The sequence below is a fragment of the Saccostrea echinata genome, unplaced genomic scaffold (assembly GCF_033153115.1).
Source record: "Saccostrea echinata isolate AGI-Se365-2 ecotype Australia unplaced genomic scaffold, CSIRO_AGI_Sech_v1 ptg000056l, whole genome shotgun sequence".
Lineage (NCBI taxonomy): Eukaryota > Metazoa > Mollusca > Bivalvia > Ostreida > Ostreidae > Saccostrea > Saccostrea echinata.
Genome location: NW_026889805.1, coordinates 14,777,201 through 14,795,055, shown reverse-complemented (window position 1 = coordinate 14,795,055; position 17,855 = coordinate 14,777,201). Strand labels below are relative to the sequence as shown.

The window sequence follows — 17,855 nt, the reverse complement described above, 5'->3', positions numbered from 1 at the left end:
TTAATATCTCTCACTTTCAGTGAAAGCGGGAGACAAAAATTGGAAGGAGGTATCAATGGCAAAAGTGCCTGTGACGTTTCCAACCGGCACTTGACGTCATATTTTTTCTTATCATAAAAAGAATACTCCTGCCTAATTATAGCTCCCCGAAAAAGAAAATATTGACAGACCGGAGATTGGATGGCCCTTTGGCTCTCTGGTCGTCCACCCAAATTTTTCCAGACCAGCAAGTTACAAATCAGCAGCTGGCCTAATTACAGTAATAACTTGTCACAAAAATATACCCCACCCCATCCCCAATAATTTTTTGAGACAATATCAAGTGCCTGTTGAGTTTCCTTAGATTGCTGATTTAAAATAGAATTTATTTCAAAATCAGGGCCTTATGGGGCACGACATATGACAATTATGATTACATATAAATACACATAAAACACATCAATAACATTTACTCAAATAATAAAATGCTTTCTTTGGTTGTTAATACGGGAATTAGCTTAATTAACCCGCGTTATGTAAATTTTTTCTGAAATAGCTGCGACGTTAATTCCCGTACTAACAAAGAAAGAAAGACATTTTATTGTTTATATTTATAACTGTATATAAAAAAAAAAACATTTAAAGTAATATTAAATGCGTGAAATATTGTATTACAGATGTGTATGTCATGGTATGCATAATTGATGGAAGAGCCGTTGCTCAAAAAATCTTTGCAGGTGATTTGCTTAGTTGCGTTACATGTAACTGACTGATAAACGGCAATGGTTTTCATAAGAAATAAAAGACATACAGTAGATGTAAATATATGTAATTAGCTCATTGTTCAGTTTGTATAGTAATATAACGTTTGATGACTAGATACAATGTAACTAAAAGAAACAACTCATTGTTCAGTTTGTATAAATGTATAATGATGAATAGACGCACAAATTGAAAAAAAATGTGTAAAAGGTTAACCAATCATATTATTATTATCATTTTTTTTAACATAACATTTTGAGTAGATATATACATGCAAAGAGGAACAACTCTTGTAAATCTTTGACTAGCATGTAAATAATATACAAAGAAATATATGAACCCTTATTTATAGGCTCAGTGGAACAAAGATATTTTGAATTACATGTACTTAAAGTGTCGTAATCAATTTGTTGTTATGAAATTTATTTCGGGTTCTCAAAAAAAAAAAAAAAAAAAAACAAACACAAACTTTTTGACTACTCCATCAGTAAGGAAAGACCATTACATCTCACAACTTTAAACACTGGTGTTGATCCAAAAGTTCCCTCGCGATCCTGTCTGTGTTCTGAATGATTAATAAATCTAACAAGAATTCAAGATTTTGATTACAAACTTACAAGAAAAAAAAAGAAGTAAAAATTAAAAAATTTTGTCCCCATACCTTTCCTGCAGGTCTAACATCGTCCTTCCCATTTTCCCCAGACCAGTGAGCTTCAGTCCGCAGTTACTCAAACCCATCAAATCAGTGTTCTCATTTCATCAAACCAGAAAGTTTATCAGTACAAATACCAGAAGAAAATAGATGAGTGCCTCCATTTATTTCATAATATGTTTAACACCCTCCTTTTTTGTCAATTTTATTTGAAGAATCAGTAACACCCCCCTCTTTCCGCCGGTGTTCCACCCAATTTCAGGTATAGTATGAAAATAAACTGTTTGAATATACAGGGGTAGGTAGGCCAAAAAAAATTTAATAGTTTCTCAGGCCAAAAATTTCAATAAATTTAAAGCGGCAGGTATGTTTTTAATTATAATATGTATTCAACTTTAAATAATGTTATTCCAAACAAAGTTAATTCATAAAATACCGTATTAACAAGAAATATAATGTTTAATCTAATAAATAAGGTATCGATAAGCATTTATGAAAAGGGAAATAACTCGATTCTTTTTAACTTGGAAAAAATAGAAAATTGGGTTATTTCCCTTTTCAATATGTCGATAAAATTTATCAATGCGACAGTGTTTGACCTGATGCGGCGGTGCCTGAGAAACTATTGATTAATTTTTTGGCCTTACCAAACACTTTTTTTCACTGTACATTTGCTTGGGCATTTTTGAAAAAAAAAATACACTGCATGATTAACAAAATAATTTTGTGTTTTGTTAGAAATTTTATTTGTCACATACAAACTTACAAAAACAAAACTAATGATGACTGATCAAATTACAAGTTTAATGTACTAAAAGTTATTTAAACTGATTTTGTTTATCCTATCCAGGGACTTTAAAACCTTCTATGTATCCCAAACAGCATTTTAATAAATTTATCTTTAGTTATACAATTATGTAAACTAGAAATCTGACCAGTCAGCAAAGGGCCCCGCCAATGGGGTAAAAATATAAGGGTGCAGATAAGGGGATGAGAATTTTACTTGATTACAAAAGTTTCAAAAATATGTAAAGAAGAATAAGCAACTGCTAAATATCCAACAACCCGTAAATAGTTTCCTTGTATTTACATAAGGCAGTAAAAAACATCATATCTATAATAACTCAATTAAAGTGTATTTAAAGAAGAATAAAGCATGTGTTTTCTAATTAAATGTATATTTAAAGAAGAATGAAGCATGTGTTTTCTAAAATGCCAGCCTTCAGTGAATGCAAATATCACCCAGGCTTGACCTTAACTTCAAAACAAACATCAGTTGCAGACAAAGGTGTTAATCAAACTTAAAGTGACAGAAAGATAACCCTCTAAAATTTTCTGCAAGCAGCAAGATAATCAAACCCAGGGGATAAATTATACTGCTCTCTCAACCTTTTCTTCTAGGTTTACAATAAGAACTTTTTCAGCAATGATAGAATGAGGTTATTATCTGAATACCTGTTAAAATAAATAGTATGCTTGAATTTACATAAGGCAGAAAAAGAAAGAAAAAAATAATAATAAAAAAGATATCTTTATCTATATCTTGTTTTTAGAATTCAATAAAACTCATTGTGTATTTTACCAAAATAAAGTATGAACATTATTTAAATCCACATTTCAGAGAATGTAAACCTCATTCAGAATTGACCTTAACTTCAAAACAAACTTCATTTGCAGACAGAAGTGTTAATTAATCTCAATGTGGCAGATAAAGATAATTGCTTTGGATTTTGTTCAAGACGAAAGTTAATTAATCCCACGAGACTCATTGCAGCCTTTCCTAGTTTACAATAGGAACATTCTCAGCAGTTATCTCTCTTTGCCCATTCACTCTTATATAAAGTTAAGGAATCTACCAAAGAGAACCAAACTTAGCATCAAAATATGTCTTACTCCTATTCAACCAACATACAAAATTTGAAGTTAATTGGTCAACCCTAAAAAAAGTTATTAGAAAAAAACAGAAAATTTGTGGACGGAAGAATGACAGACGGACAGACAGCTAGACGGACAGACAGACAGACAGAGTGATTACTATAGGGCACCCGCAAATCCTTGCGGGGCCCTAATAAAAATCCATAAAGGAATTTTAATACATTTTTTAAATCTTATAGCATTCATTTAGTTTACAAGCACCTGAGGTACAAGTATGCCAATGATCTCCTACATGTATTCCCCCTTTTATTTTGCATCAGACAGGGATAAAATCAAAATAATTTTTGTGAACGTATTATACAAATGTGATTAAAAATGATGCATTTTGATGAATGAAATGCATCTTCAGGTCAACTTGAGTATCTACATAATGTGTACATAAGACATTGAGATCTCTTGAACTGAGTCAGCTGACCGCCTTCATAATTGTTTGTATCACACTTATCACATTGCACTGAACACTCAGACTGTAGGACTAGATGTTACTGGGGTAGTTGGGGGGCCAGGCGAGAAATGATAGCTATAGCCTTCAGACAGGCACTCCTGATAACCCCGGGACAGTTAGGCATCGCCGTGAAGTGTTCTACCGTCATCCTCATCTCAGTAAACAGTGTCCTGTAAGAAAATATAGATATCTCAGTGAACAGTGTCCTGTCAGAAAATACAGACATCTCAGTAAACAGTGTCCTGTCAGAAAATAGAGACATCTCAGTAAACAGTGTCCTGTCAGAAAATACAGACATCTCAGTAAACAGTGTCCTGTCAGAAAATACAGACATCTCAGTAAACAGTGTCCCATCAGAAAATACAGACCTCTCAGTAAACAGTGTACTGTCAGAAAATACAGACCTCTCAGTAAACAGTGTCCCGTCAGAAAATACAGACATCTCAGTAAACAGTGTCCCGTCAGAAAATACAGACATCTCAGTAAACAGTGTCCTGTCAGAAAATACAGACATCTCAGTAAACAGTGTCCCGTCAGAAAATACAGACCTCTCAGTAAACAGTGTCCTGTCAGAAAATACAGACATCTCAGTAAACAGTGTCCCGTCAGAAAATACAGACCTCTCAGTAAACAGTGTACTGTCAGAAAATACAGACATCTCAGTAAACAGTGTCCCATCAGAAAATACAGACATCTCAGTAAACAGTGTCCTGTCAGAAAATAGAGACATCTCAGTAAACAGTGTCCTGTCAGAAAATACAGACATCTCAGTAAACAGTGTCCTGTCAGAAAATAGAGACATCTCAGTAAACAGTGTACTGTCAGAAAATACAGACATCTCAGTAAACAGTGTCCCGTCAGAAAATACAGACATCTCAGTAAACAGTGTCCTGTCAGAAAATACAGACATCTCAGTAAACAGTGTACTGTCAGAAAATAGAGACATCTCAGTAAACAGTGTCCTGTCAGAAAATAGAGACATCTCAGTAAACAGTGTACTGTCAGAAAATACAGACATCTCAGTTAACAGTGTCCTGTCAGAAAATACAGACATCTCAGTAAACAGTGTCCCATCAGAAAATACAGACATCTCAGTAAACAGTGTCCCGTCAGAAAATACAGACATCTCAGTAAACAGTGTCCTGTCAGAAAATACAGACATCTCAGTAAACTGTGTCCCATCAGAAAACAAAGATATCTCAGTGTCCTGTCAGAAAATACAGACACCTCGGTTAACAGTGTCTGTCAGAAAATACAGACACCTCGGTTAACAGTGTCTGTCAGAAAATACAGACACCTCGGTTAACAGTGTCCTGTCAGAAAATACAGACACCTCGGTTAACAGTGTCTGTCAGAAAATACAGACACCTCAGTTAACAGTGTCTGTCAGAAAATACAGACACCTCGGTTAACAGTGTCTGTCAGAAAATACAGACACCTCGGTTAACAGTGTCCTGTCAGAAAATACAGACACCTCGGTTAACAGTGTCTGTCAGAAAATACAGACAACTCAGTAAACAGTGTCTGTCAGAAAATAAAGACACCTCTGTTAACAGTGTCTGTCAAAAAATACAGACATCTCAGTTAACAAATCTGTCAGAAAATAAAGACATCTCAGTTAACAGTGTCCTGTCAGAAAATACAGACACCTCAGTTAACAGTGTCTGTCAGAAAATACAGACAACTCAGTAAACAGTGTCTGTCAGAAAATAAAGACATCTCAGTTAACAGTGTCCTGTCAGAAAATACAGACATTCATAGATTAATTATCATTAATTGTTCTGCAATGAGCTTGTATAAATGTATGTGCATCAGGATCAGAACATCTTAAAGTTATTGTACCTACTTTTTTTTCAACTTCAAGTTTCATTTTTTTAATTGTTGAAATGTTTACTGAGTATCTTTTGACAAGTAAAGAATGAGAGTTAGAGAAGAACTTCAATTTTACACTCATAATGCTTTGTATTAAAGTGTACTTCCATAAAAAATTAAATAAATTTACTTATGAAATTTTTAACATCAAACTGATGGAACCTAATCTATTGATCTGAGAAAATGCTGTATGCACTTACTTAACTCTGTGAAATTTATAACCTTTCCAATCCTAACACCTTGCTCTGATGTAAAATGTATGTCATATACAACTCTCTGTCAGTTCAGTAATCAGTTTGACACAAGTATAAACATTGGCCTACTGAAAAGCCAAACTGTTGACAAAAGTATAATACGTTTATCATAATGAAAGTGAGAAGATACTACACAGTCACTGCTGTTTTGGAGTCTAATGATTTAGCTTCCCAAGGAGTACAATATTCATGGGGCCCAAAAGGTGAGGTGAATATTGTACTAGTCTTGGAAGGTTGATAATTCATTGTACTGACCTCAAAAATTAGCAAGAGTAGTTTTATTGTTTGATTCAATGACTAAATGAATCAAATTAACTAAGCAAACCCCACCATCTTCCTTAGTTTTATATGTCTTCCCTAAAGTCCTAGCCAAATGCAGTGAGTGATTTGGGTTTTCATTGGACATTCCAATAAAAAAATGAAAAAAAAATATCAGTTTAGAGTTTCTCAATCTATTTTGTTCCAAGTAGAAAAAAAATGATTGGATGCAGTTGAATATATCTTTTGTAAGATTTCTAGATCTGGCTTTCAGCCACATCAGACAGTTATGAATCACTCAATCATAAAATTTGTTCATACAGTTGACACTTCAGCATCTGAAAGACTGTTGAATACCAGGGTTATGATGAAATGAATATGCTCCCGAGTGCATGTTGAATTCATGTCTTGATTTCATAATCTCAAATCCATAGAGATCTCTCTGTCTTGTGACAGTCCTTGTATATTCAAGATATATTTTAACACTACTTTATTGGATGTTTGCCTTACCTGCAGTATGGATTTCTTCTTGAGGAATATCGTAAGGATAAAAATCTGTAGTATATAATGGGCAGGAAAAAACTGCATTTTCCACTGAAAGTTAAAAATCAGATGCTTTACTATAATGAGAAATTCTTTACATTATAGATATGGCTTTACTATAATGATAATTTCTTTATTATACTGTATGTGTACATATATTAACATTCAAAATGTAGCGCAATGACTTAGTATGAAGTGGTTGGCGTAACATATATACATAAGCACTACAGATGTCTGCACTCTGCATTGTATTTATTTTTTAGTAATGGCATTCATGATTTAGTGCATTGTTGTCTGTGACAAAGCAGCTAAAATATGAAGTCCATTTTTTTTAAGAACATATACAGTAATAATGTGGCTTTACTATAATGATAATTCTTTAATATAATAGATATGGCTTAATGATTTCAAACTTCATTTTTTTAAAGGTTAATACCGCGATACATAATTCATTATTAGAAGCATGGCTTTCATATTTTTAACATGTGCATTATATGTGACAAGATATATCAAAATGTACAATTATTTTTTACCTCATGGCCTAGACCAGATTGACTTTAAAGAGCTTTAAAAGACTTATCGCATATTTCTAAATTATTTGAAATTAAAAGCGTAAAACGTTCCTTATGACCAGAGTTTATAAATTTTGCGTTTTTACTGAGGATAAATGGCGGTAATTAACCAATTATTGACTCAAATGAAAACCCCTGAATTAAAAATCTAAGTTAATGAGATAGCGATCACGTGACCCTGTGACGTCAAAGGCGACAATGGCTGATCAGCTCCTAACGTTAATCTTACTAAAATATACGCGATACAACCTGAATTTTCTGCGTTATGGATGACCAAATCACCGATTTTATCGATATGTAATTTAATAGCCAACCTTATATTTTAGAATTGCCAGCAAGAAATAATCTGAAAAATCCGTTAACATTGTAAAAATAACAGCGACGATAGCGGGGGAGACGCGGCGAAGACGAAGAAACTCACCATCACAATACAACTTGATTTGTCATCATATCACATGTATAAACTTATCTGATTCACAAATTTAGTATTATATAACTATGTTATTCTACATTTTTAACATAATATTAATTTATGCAAGTATGCCTTCACATGTTTTGTAAAGGATGGCAGTCTTGAAAAATAATACATAGCCGTAATCAGACCTACAGATTCTAAATGTTTGGAATAAAAAATGAAAATATCTTAAAAGCCTTATACCTTAGAACTAGTTTATGTTTCTATAGTAATTGAAAATCACGTTAGGAATTAATTTTTTCAGCATTTTTCGTAATTAAGCTGAATTTGTCGTTGATAACTCCGTAAAAAGTGTGCAACTTCTCATCTCTCTATCACTGAATTGTCGCCTATGACGTCAGAGCAGTATTTCGCCGAAATCCGACTGAAACATGCATATTGCCGTATTTGAATTTCAACTCTCAATATCTCTTAAAATACGCTTTCAACAACGTTTATTGTATTCAGAATTTTAATAAACAAGGTTGTAGATAATATTTTTCATAAAATTAAGATTTTTGAAAAATCATGCGATAAGTCCTTTAACCTTGGCAAAACTGCACTAGAACATAGATCTTCCAAAACATAAAATATTTTATTTTTGCCTGATGGATAGATAAGCAAAGACAGGCAAGACAGTTTCAATATGCAATAAATCATTGCAAACCAAGCAAAAAGACCCCGAAAGCGGGGGATTGCAGTTTTCTGAATTTCCTTGTTAATACTAATTAGAAACTTGGATTCAATGCAGAAATCCTAGTAACTGCTTGTATGTACATGATGTACCTTGATTATTTTGTGATTTAGGCCCACAGTACCTTTAGATCACCAATGGGATTAATTTTCCTCCTCTGCACACTACTTCATTTCAAGGTTTGTCCAAAACAAGAGGTCACAACGCTCACCTGAGTAACTAATGGCCCTTCTTGTTCTTCATCAGCAGATTTTTTCCTATTTATTCTTATGTAAAAATTTGATCATCCATTGTAGCCCCACCCTACCCCTGAGGGGCCATGATTTGAACGAACTTGAATCTACACTATGTGATGATGCTTCCATATAAATATGACTTATCATGGCTTTCCTGTTATTGAGGAAAAGATTTATTAAAACTTTTAATGTGTTTTCCTATGTAAAACTTTGATTGCCCATAGTGGCCCCACCCAATCCCCCAGCAGTCATGAATTAAACAAATCTAACATACACTACCTGCAAATGCTTCCTTATAAATACAGTTAAACTTCGTTATCTCGAAGTTGACGGGACCGTTGATGAACTTCGAGATATCCGGGGGTTCGACATATCGAGGGTTATAATTTTAATGAACTTCAAATAAACTTATTGCAGTGAACATGCACTTAATAGTAGAAACATGTGAAATTCCTTCTTGTTTGAAATTCTGTATACGATTTCTTTAATATACATGTACATCTAATTAGCATTAAAAGATTTTTACATCCTCTTTATAAATCACAAAATAAAAACTTTGTATAATATGAACAGAAGTATAATCCTTCTACCAACCCGGCAAGTCAACCGCTAGCATCATTTCCCATGTATACATAACCGGATATCGTCTATGCATTGTAAATTTAAAACCGGTCGCTGTCAGAATAACGCAAATGAAATATACATTTTTTTAATTGGAAAAACATGTTCATACATGTATAATCATTTAAATAAAATTTTTTACCATAATAAAATCAATTGCGAAAGAAGAAACACGCACTTTTGTCTAACTAGTACAGAAGAACACTGAATCACAGGGCAATAGCAGAAGTTTTCACTGCGACACACCCTCACATGATGGTGTGTACTGACGATTGTAAATTCTGCGCGCTCATATAGGAAAAATAAATTCTAATTGCATCAAATTACAGAATTTTGTTTCACTTTGATGTTTATAATTTTCGCTTTCATATGCATAAACTATGCAAGCGCGCATATTACACATAGCGTTAAATAGCGATTATCAAGATAAACGTACCCCAGCCACGAAATGTGTCATCCACGCGTATGCATAAGACTAATATACACAACCTTTGGCTTGCATAATTAAAATCAAAGTAAGCCACACATACACCTCGTATAATTATCGCGCTATTATCTGTTGATCACAGGAACACAGGTACCCGTGCGTGACAGACAGGTGGCTGTTGTCAATAGAGCTTCAGTTTACCTAATGGACTTGATCATCAGAGCGGAAAATTATCCTGACTTCGAGATAACGCGTGTGATTTTAATAAATGGGTACACAATTTTACTTCGAGATAACCGGGGTATTCGACATTACCGTGTTCGACATAGAGGGGTTTATTTTAATCATTTATAAAGCAAATTTCGTCGGGACCGCAGCCTTACTTCGACATATCCGGGGTATTCGAGATATCCGTGTTTGAGATTTCGAAGTTTAGCTGTATGTCTAATTATGGCTTTGCTGTTTCTGAGATGAAGATTTTTTTTTAGAGATTTTTCTAAAAATGTTGAGGACCCATAGTGGCCCCATTCTATCCTCGGGGGTCATGATTTGAACAAGCTTGAATCCACACTATGCCAGGAAGCTTTCACATAAGTCTCATTTTTTCTGGCCCACTGGTTCTTGAGAAGATTTTAAAAGACCCCATCCAAATTTTTACCATTTCTTAATTATCTCCCCTTGAAAGAGGGTGTGGCCCTCCAACAGCCAAATTTTGATCAGAAAAGCTCTTTTGGCTCAGATGAGCAAAAAAAGGTCTACTTCTGCCTATTCTAATGCTACATGTTGGCTAGATAGATAAGCTTATTGATTGAAAATAATTACATATGTACATAACACCTAATTGCCTAAATATCTTAAAAACTTATTCTCATGACTTAAATCAGTTTCTGTTTTTATTAATTTAGCCTTACATGTGTCATACTAATTTATGATTATCCCAACCACTTCAAACCTGGTTATTGCGCTAAATTTTGAATGTGTCAATTTATGTACACGTATAGTATTTTTTATAATTGCGACTGTTTTCGAAAAACAGTGAGTTTTGTTTAGACCCTTAGTCCTTTCACAGCTGAATGAACACATACACAAACATCATGAAGATGATAGCTGGCATGATGAAGATCTCTGTACAGGCAATAAAACGGAGGATGTTAGTCTGCTGAACTTGAAGTTTGTCAATTAATTTACGAATGAACTGCATGGAGTCTGGTCCCATCACCTACAAAACAAACTTGTATTACTGGTATACCATTATAACCTCAAATGTTATTTCAATCTGTAACAGAATTTTTGTAAACAAAACATCTTGCATTTGACATAACTTCTCTCAAAATTACTTAAGTATTTTCTTGTGTTCCATCATGGTAATTAGAGTTGAGAATTCAATGGGACTGATATTAAACAGAAGTACTTACATTTAGGACATTTTTGGTGTAGTTACAGGCATGAAGGAGTGCAAACAGAAAGACAGGAATGACAGCCACTGGTCACTGTTAAGGTCACTTCATTTAACAATCAACTTCTTATATACAAGAATTAGCAATTTTCTTCTTCAACAATATTTAAAAAGATATATATCAATTTTTTGAGACTTTATTATCTGTCTAGAAATAACATTTGTAATACTTACATTTAACCAACTTTAAATAAAATTTACTTATTGACTTTAAAAGTATAGTAAAAAAATTCTCTGAAAATTTGTCAGTGTCTGACAGCAGTTTTGATAATAAATAATTGTTTTCCAAAACTTTGAAGGATACTTGTAATTGGGTAACCATTCATGAAAATTAGAGAGAACATCAAATAGTGACAACTGTCTTCTAAGAACAAGAGGGCAAAAAACTCTCGACTGAATTGAAAGTTTGGCAGTCGTTGATGTAGCCGCAGAGCACTGGTGGCTGCATTACTGATCAGGGCTCTCTGGTAAAATCCATAAGGATTTCCCCTAACACAAAAAAACAAAAATTGAGTATTCATGGAGCAACTGCAATGCCTACCACAGTAAAATGTTACTCTTCGTAGACACATGCTATACAAGCATATGTATTTAAGTGTCCATCATCTTGGTGTCACACAAAAATTAGCCAGAACTACATTGTACATGTGCTACAATAAACAAGGCCCATAGGCCACAATGTTCACCGGAGTCACTATATGGTCCTTTTATTCTTTATCAGCAAATTTTCCCCTATATATTCCTATGTAAAATTAAGATCACATACTGTGTTCCCACCCTACTCCCAGGTGTCAAGATTTGAACAAACTTGAATCTACCGGTAGTCAATCTACACTACCTAAGTCTTTGACAAATCCTGGGAGTCTGAAGCTGGACCTGGTAAAGTTGGAAGCAGGTATGTAAAAATTGCAAACTAACAAGCCCCAAGGGCATGTACATTCTGGGGGCTTAAACCATATTGTTATAAAAATTTACTTTTACTTTTAATTTACAAAATTATCAATTCATTTATCAGATGTTTCATTATCATTCCTGAATAACATTACATACTAAATCGAATATTATCAGTAACATTACACATACTTAAAAGTGTTTGTTTGATTCATTCAACCAAAGTGAAGCATAAAATTTAAACAACAGGTTATTCTACCACTTTTCCAAGAAACTCTTTTCACATTGGAGATACAAAAAGTGTACAGGTTGAGAGCAATGGCATGACATTCTCAATATATGTTCTCAGAAAAATGGATTTCCTTGGCATGAAAGGCAAAAAAGAATAAAATTACCTACTGGTAATAAATTTTGGTCTCGTAAATATTTGTTCATGCTGGTTTATTTAGTGGATACACCTGCCTAAAGGGCATGTGCTGAAAGAAAGATTTGGCAAAGACTGCTACCTGAGGATGCTTCCATATATTATGTATATACATAAATGACTAATCATGGCTTTGCTGTTCTTGAGAAAAAGATATTTAAGGATTTTTCCTATGTATTCCAATGTAAAACTTTGATCTCCAATAGTGGTGAATTCCTACCCCTTGGGTCATGATTTGACTTAACCTGAATCTACACTTTTGTCAGGTAGATTTCACAAAAGATTCATCTTTTCTGGCTCAGTGATACTTGAGAAGATTTTAAATGACCCCACCCAATTTTACTATTTCTAAATTATCTCCCCTTGGAGGAGAGTATGGCCCTTCATTTGAATTAACTTGAATCCCTTTCCCCAAGTACACTCGTACTCTGTGCCAATTTGTGGTTGAAATTGGCCCAGTGGTTCTGGAGAAGAAGATGAAAATGTGAAAAGTTACAACAAAGATGGACAATGGACAAATTTCAATCTGTAAAGCTCACTTGATCATTCTGCTTTGGTAAGCTAAAAAAAATTTTGGTGCATACAAATCTACATGTCAACAAAATCAATCCCTCTTTTTGAAAAATCCTTCAATTTAACTTAAAAGTAAATACACATGCAATGTGTGATCCAAATTGACTTTTTGTACTTACCCAAGGATTGGAAAGATGAAAAGAAAACTACAAACTACTGTAAAAATTCTGGTCAGCCATAGTGCAGCTTCAATTTTGTTGGTCAGCATATAATTCTGTAATAAAATGATATTTTATCATTCTAAAACATGTGTCTGATGTACATGATGTACATATGATATTTGTTTATTCAGTCTGGTTAAATGTCTTGTTAAATCTGGAAGCACTTTATTTCATTTTCTTGACATTATCAGCAGATATAAACAGAAAACAAGAGGCCCATGGGCCACATCGCTCACCTGAGCACATTGGCTAGGCAAAAGCACAAATCAGTTCAGTATTAAAAAGATTACTTGTGGGGGGGGGGGGGGGGGGCTTGAATTTTAAACTACCTGATGATGATTCCATATCAATATAACAAATGGCTTTGTTGTACTTGAGATGATTTTAAAAAAATTCCCATATATTCCTTTGTAAAATTTTGATCCCCCATTGTGGCTCCTCCCTATCCCAGGGGTCATCATTTGAACAAACTTGAATCTACACTACCTGAGGATGCTTCCATATCAATATGACTAAACATAGCTTTTCTGTTCTTGAGAAGAAATATTTTTTCTATATGTTCTTATCTAAAACTTTCGAACCCCCACTGGGCCCCACCCTACCCCCAGGGGTCATCATTTGAACAAAATTGAATTTACACTACCTGAGGATGCTTTCATATCAAAATGACTAAACATGATTTTCAGTTCTTGAGAAGAAGATATTTTCCTGTATGTTCCTATGTATAATTTTCGATCCCCCATTGTGGCCCGTCCCTATCCCCGGGGGTCATCATTTTAACAAACTTGAATCTACACTACCTGAGGATGCTTCCATATCAAAATGACTAATCATGGCTTTGCAGTTCTTCAGAAGTAGAGATTTTCCTATATATTTCTATTTAAGACTTTGATCCTCCAATGTGGCCCCGCCCTATCCCTGGTGTCATCATTTGAACAAAACAGAATCTACACTACCTGAGGATGCTTCCATATAAATATGACTCATCATGGCTTTGCTGTTATTGAGAAGATTTTTCCTATATATTTCTATTTAAAACTTTGATCCTCCATTGTGGCCCCGCCCTACCCCCGGGGGTCATGATTTGAACAAACTTGAATCTACACTACCTGAGGATGCTTCCATATAAATATGACTCATCATGGCTCTGCTGTTCTTGAGAAGAAGATTTTTAAAGATTTTTCCTATATACTTCTATGTAAAACTTTGATCCTCCATTGTGGCCCCGCCCTACCCCCGGGGGTCATGATTTGAACAAACTTGAATCTACACTACCTGAGGATGCTTCCACATGAATTTCATCTTTCCTAGCCCTGTGCTTCTTGAGAAGAAGATTTTTAAAAGATACTATTAATTTTTCACTAATTCTTTATTATCTCCCCTTGAAAGAAGGTGTGGCCCTTCATTTGAGAAGAAGTTGAAAATGTAAAAAGTTTACAGACAGACAGACAGACAGACAGATGGACAGACAGACGGACGCTGGACAAAAAGTGATCAGAAAAGCTCACTTGAGCCCTCGGCTCAGGTGAGCTAAAAATGATCATGCCAAAAAAATTTTTTTGTACCATAGGACTGGCGGTAAATTTAGGTTTTGCTTTGATGTTGCTGTGTTGTATTTGCCAGAGGAATCACAGTTTTTCACGCCCACTTTTTGGCACCAAGCCATACTGTGACAAGAACTTGACTGATGAAAGAATGATGTTAATTTCCAGACCTTGGCAATGGCTGATGAATGAATGAAGTCAACATTTTTAATTTAAAAAATACTAACATTAACTTGCCAAAATTCGCCTCGTAATTTTTTCCATATTTTTTCTATGCGTTTCCTTATTCAGTAAATGATACGTTCTATCTCGAATTCTCATCATTATCTTTCCTTTCTCCAAGTACATGTAGCAATTTAACATCAGAAGTCCCTGCGTTTTTTTTTTACTTCATTTAGCATTTCAAACTTTCATTAAAATGTCAGAAATCATTTCATAGTGTCTATCAGGGACCTATATACTAGACAGTATATATGTTCCTGTTTTTATACGTCGATTGCCATATATAAAAAATTCAACGGCGATGTTTTCCATTGACAACCCCCCTCCCCCCTTTATGAAAAAAATAAATAAAAAAATAACGATCTCGAAAGAATGAATTTTCTTTTAGAGTATAATACATGTAGTTACAATCCTTACCCCTGTACCTTACCAAAAAATCATGTCCTCTGTGTTTACAACAATTCTAAAGTACATCATCACATGCACTCATTCCGATTTTTTTATCAGTGATTTTCAGCAGCAGCACCGTAGCAAAATATGATCCTTGCAGATGGAGACAGCTATTTATAATACATACTCCACACCATGGCTTGACACCATGTAGTAGGCGGTGCTATTTATCAATTTGCTTTTCTCTCATTGGTCCTCTGGTACAAGTAACTTACACAATAGATATTAATTGGGTATCGGTAAATACACTCACAGTTTTTATTCACTCGGGGCTCCGCCCCTCGTGAATGAAAAACTGTGAGTGTATTTACCGATAGCCAATTAATATCTATAGTGTAACTATAACTTGTCACCAGGGACAAGCAGTTTATGACATTCACTTGTCCTCTGTCAATTTTTCACTCATCCAGGAAGATTGGACGAGTGCTTTTTTTTGCACCTTGCCAAGCACAGTAAGTCGTGTCAAAATTGACTCAAATGAGATTTCTGGTGTTGTGAGAGCAAGAATTGAAGAAAAATGGGGGTTTCTGGTTGAAAATTCTAAATAAGGGACAAATTTCATGATCCAATGAATGGGGTACAAAATACATGACATTTCGTAACAGCCAGTACATATCTCATGAACTAAGATTTTCAAACTCTGAGATTCTAAAAGCTTGATAAATATTGTATTCTAAAAATTATTAGTGAGCACAGTGAGCGGCAAAATGTGCCGCTCATCACTCTGAGCTCTTAAAGCAATGCCTGGGCGAAGAGAAAAATTGGACTGTCTGCACATTGATCCAATAGACTTTTTTCCACAGTAAACTCAGTACCTGTAATGGTCAATAATATTGCATATGGCACCCAAACGAATTCTTGTGATAACCAAACAAAAGTATACAAATAAAAAATAAAATTAACCTTGATTTAATATTGTAGAGAGATGGCAGATTTAACATTTTTTTTGTTAAAGTCAAAGAACTGCACATTTCAGCGTTTGTTATAGAAATATACAACTAACATACGACGTCATGTGACATCACAATTTACACTTCCCAAATGTCTCCAAGAGGCAGATCTAAGTTAAAAGTGAATAGGTAGGTAATCAAATAATATACACATCTGTGCTCATTCCAACGGTTGCACAGTCAACATATTAATAATTATATATGCACTTTGTAAAAAAGTCCTATAATTCTAATAAAAATTTGTGAATATTTTTCCATCAATATATATATATATATATATATATATATATATATATATATATATATATATATATATATATATATATATATATATATATATCGCTAGCAACCAAACCTTTCCAGGGCTTAATTTAATGTGAGCCTGCCCCTGACAATACTGAAAACTTACTAGGACAGTTTGCTGCTGGGCCCCTGCATTGCCTTGACTGTTACCGCTTGTGCCATTTCCAGTGTTGGAGTCTCCACCAGCACTGTTATCACTCATTCTGTTTTAGTTACTGGATAAAACATCAACCAATATGAACAAATTTAAGAGGCTAAGAGCCGAGATTGCAGTGAGCCATGCATTTATTTTACCGTATTCACAACAATCAAAAGCACTTTTAAAGCAGACATAATTAATACAGTTATAAACATGATACGGAAAAAAATCTTGTTCATAAAAATGTTTCTTTTTCCCAACTACTATGTCTTTCAATATCCATCGTCTTTTGCGCAAAGTCAGTGACCGAAGCCGAAGGATATTTTGTTGTTCCATCACACTATACTGTTCAAATCACATTAAAATAAAAGGAAACCTTGATGCTGTCATTTATCTTACCTTAGTCTTTGTAAATTTCTGCTTCGTGTTTAAAAGAGATAAGGGTCTTTTCTGTGTAACTGTACATGCAAGTGCCAAACGGATGTCGTGAATTTGAGATGATTCTGCAAACGGATATAATTTTTGGTTTCAATTTTAGAAGAGTTCCACTTCCGTTTAACATGACGTTATCTGAACGAGTTATCTTTCTTATATCATTGAATGAAGCTTTTAAAATTAACTTGATTGGAGAGTATTTAAAAAATAATAATAAAAAAAAAAATTAGGTGAGTTTGACAAAAAACAAAATGAAAAGAAAAGAAAAATAAATGTGAAACTCTAATATATAAAGTGTATTTTGATAATCAAGGATTTGTATTTAAAGAAAAGCAATGAATAAGGCATAGGGATAAATGCGAATGCTGCTTCGACTGTTTTTTGAAAAGAAATTATGCAAAAAATTTTTGTTTCTTTTGTTTTGTTCTTCTTTTTTCATTAACCTTACAATAGATTCATTAGGGTATTAGTGCCAAATTGTTCTAAAAATTACCGTATCTCAACAATAAAATAATCAAAGGACTGGATCAAAAACTGAGAGGATTACGAAATAAAAAAGTTTATTAACATTGACTGAGCAATGCATAATAGCTGGGTATGTTT

The 17,855-nt window shown here is 34.0% G+C and overlaps 1 protein-coding gene across 1 annotated transcript; it reads right to left on the bottom strand.

Moving 5' to 3' along the window:
* Positions 1-2,115: 2,115 nt before the first annotated feature.
* LOC133173284 (transmembrane protein 33-like) lies at positions 2,116-17,310 on the bottom strand. Its single transcript, XM_061308270.1, has 8 exons — positions 17,217-17,310; positions 16,785-16,893; positions 13,168-13,262; positions 11,465-11,649; positions 11,120-11,187; positions 10,790-10,923; positions 6,668-6,751; positions 2,116-3,943 (listed from the first exon to the last, which is right to left on the bottom strand). The coding sequence occupies exons 2-8, from the start codon at positions 16,878-16,880 to the stop codon at positions 3,811-3,813; spliced, it is 795 nt and encodes a 264-aa protein (XP_061164254.1). The 5' UTR covers positions 16,881-16,893; positions 17,217-17,310; the 3' UTR covers positions 2,116-3,810.
* Positions 17,311-17,855: the final 545 nt, after the last annotated feature.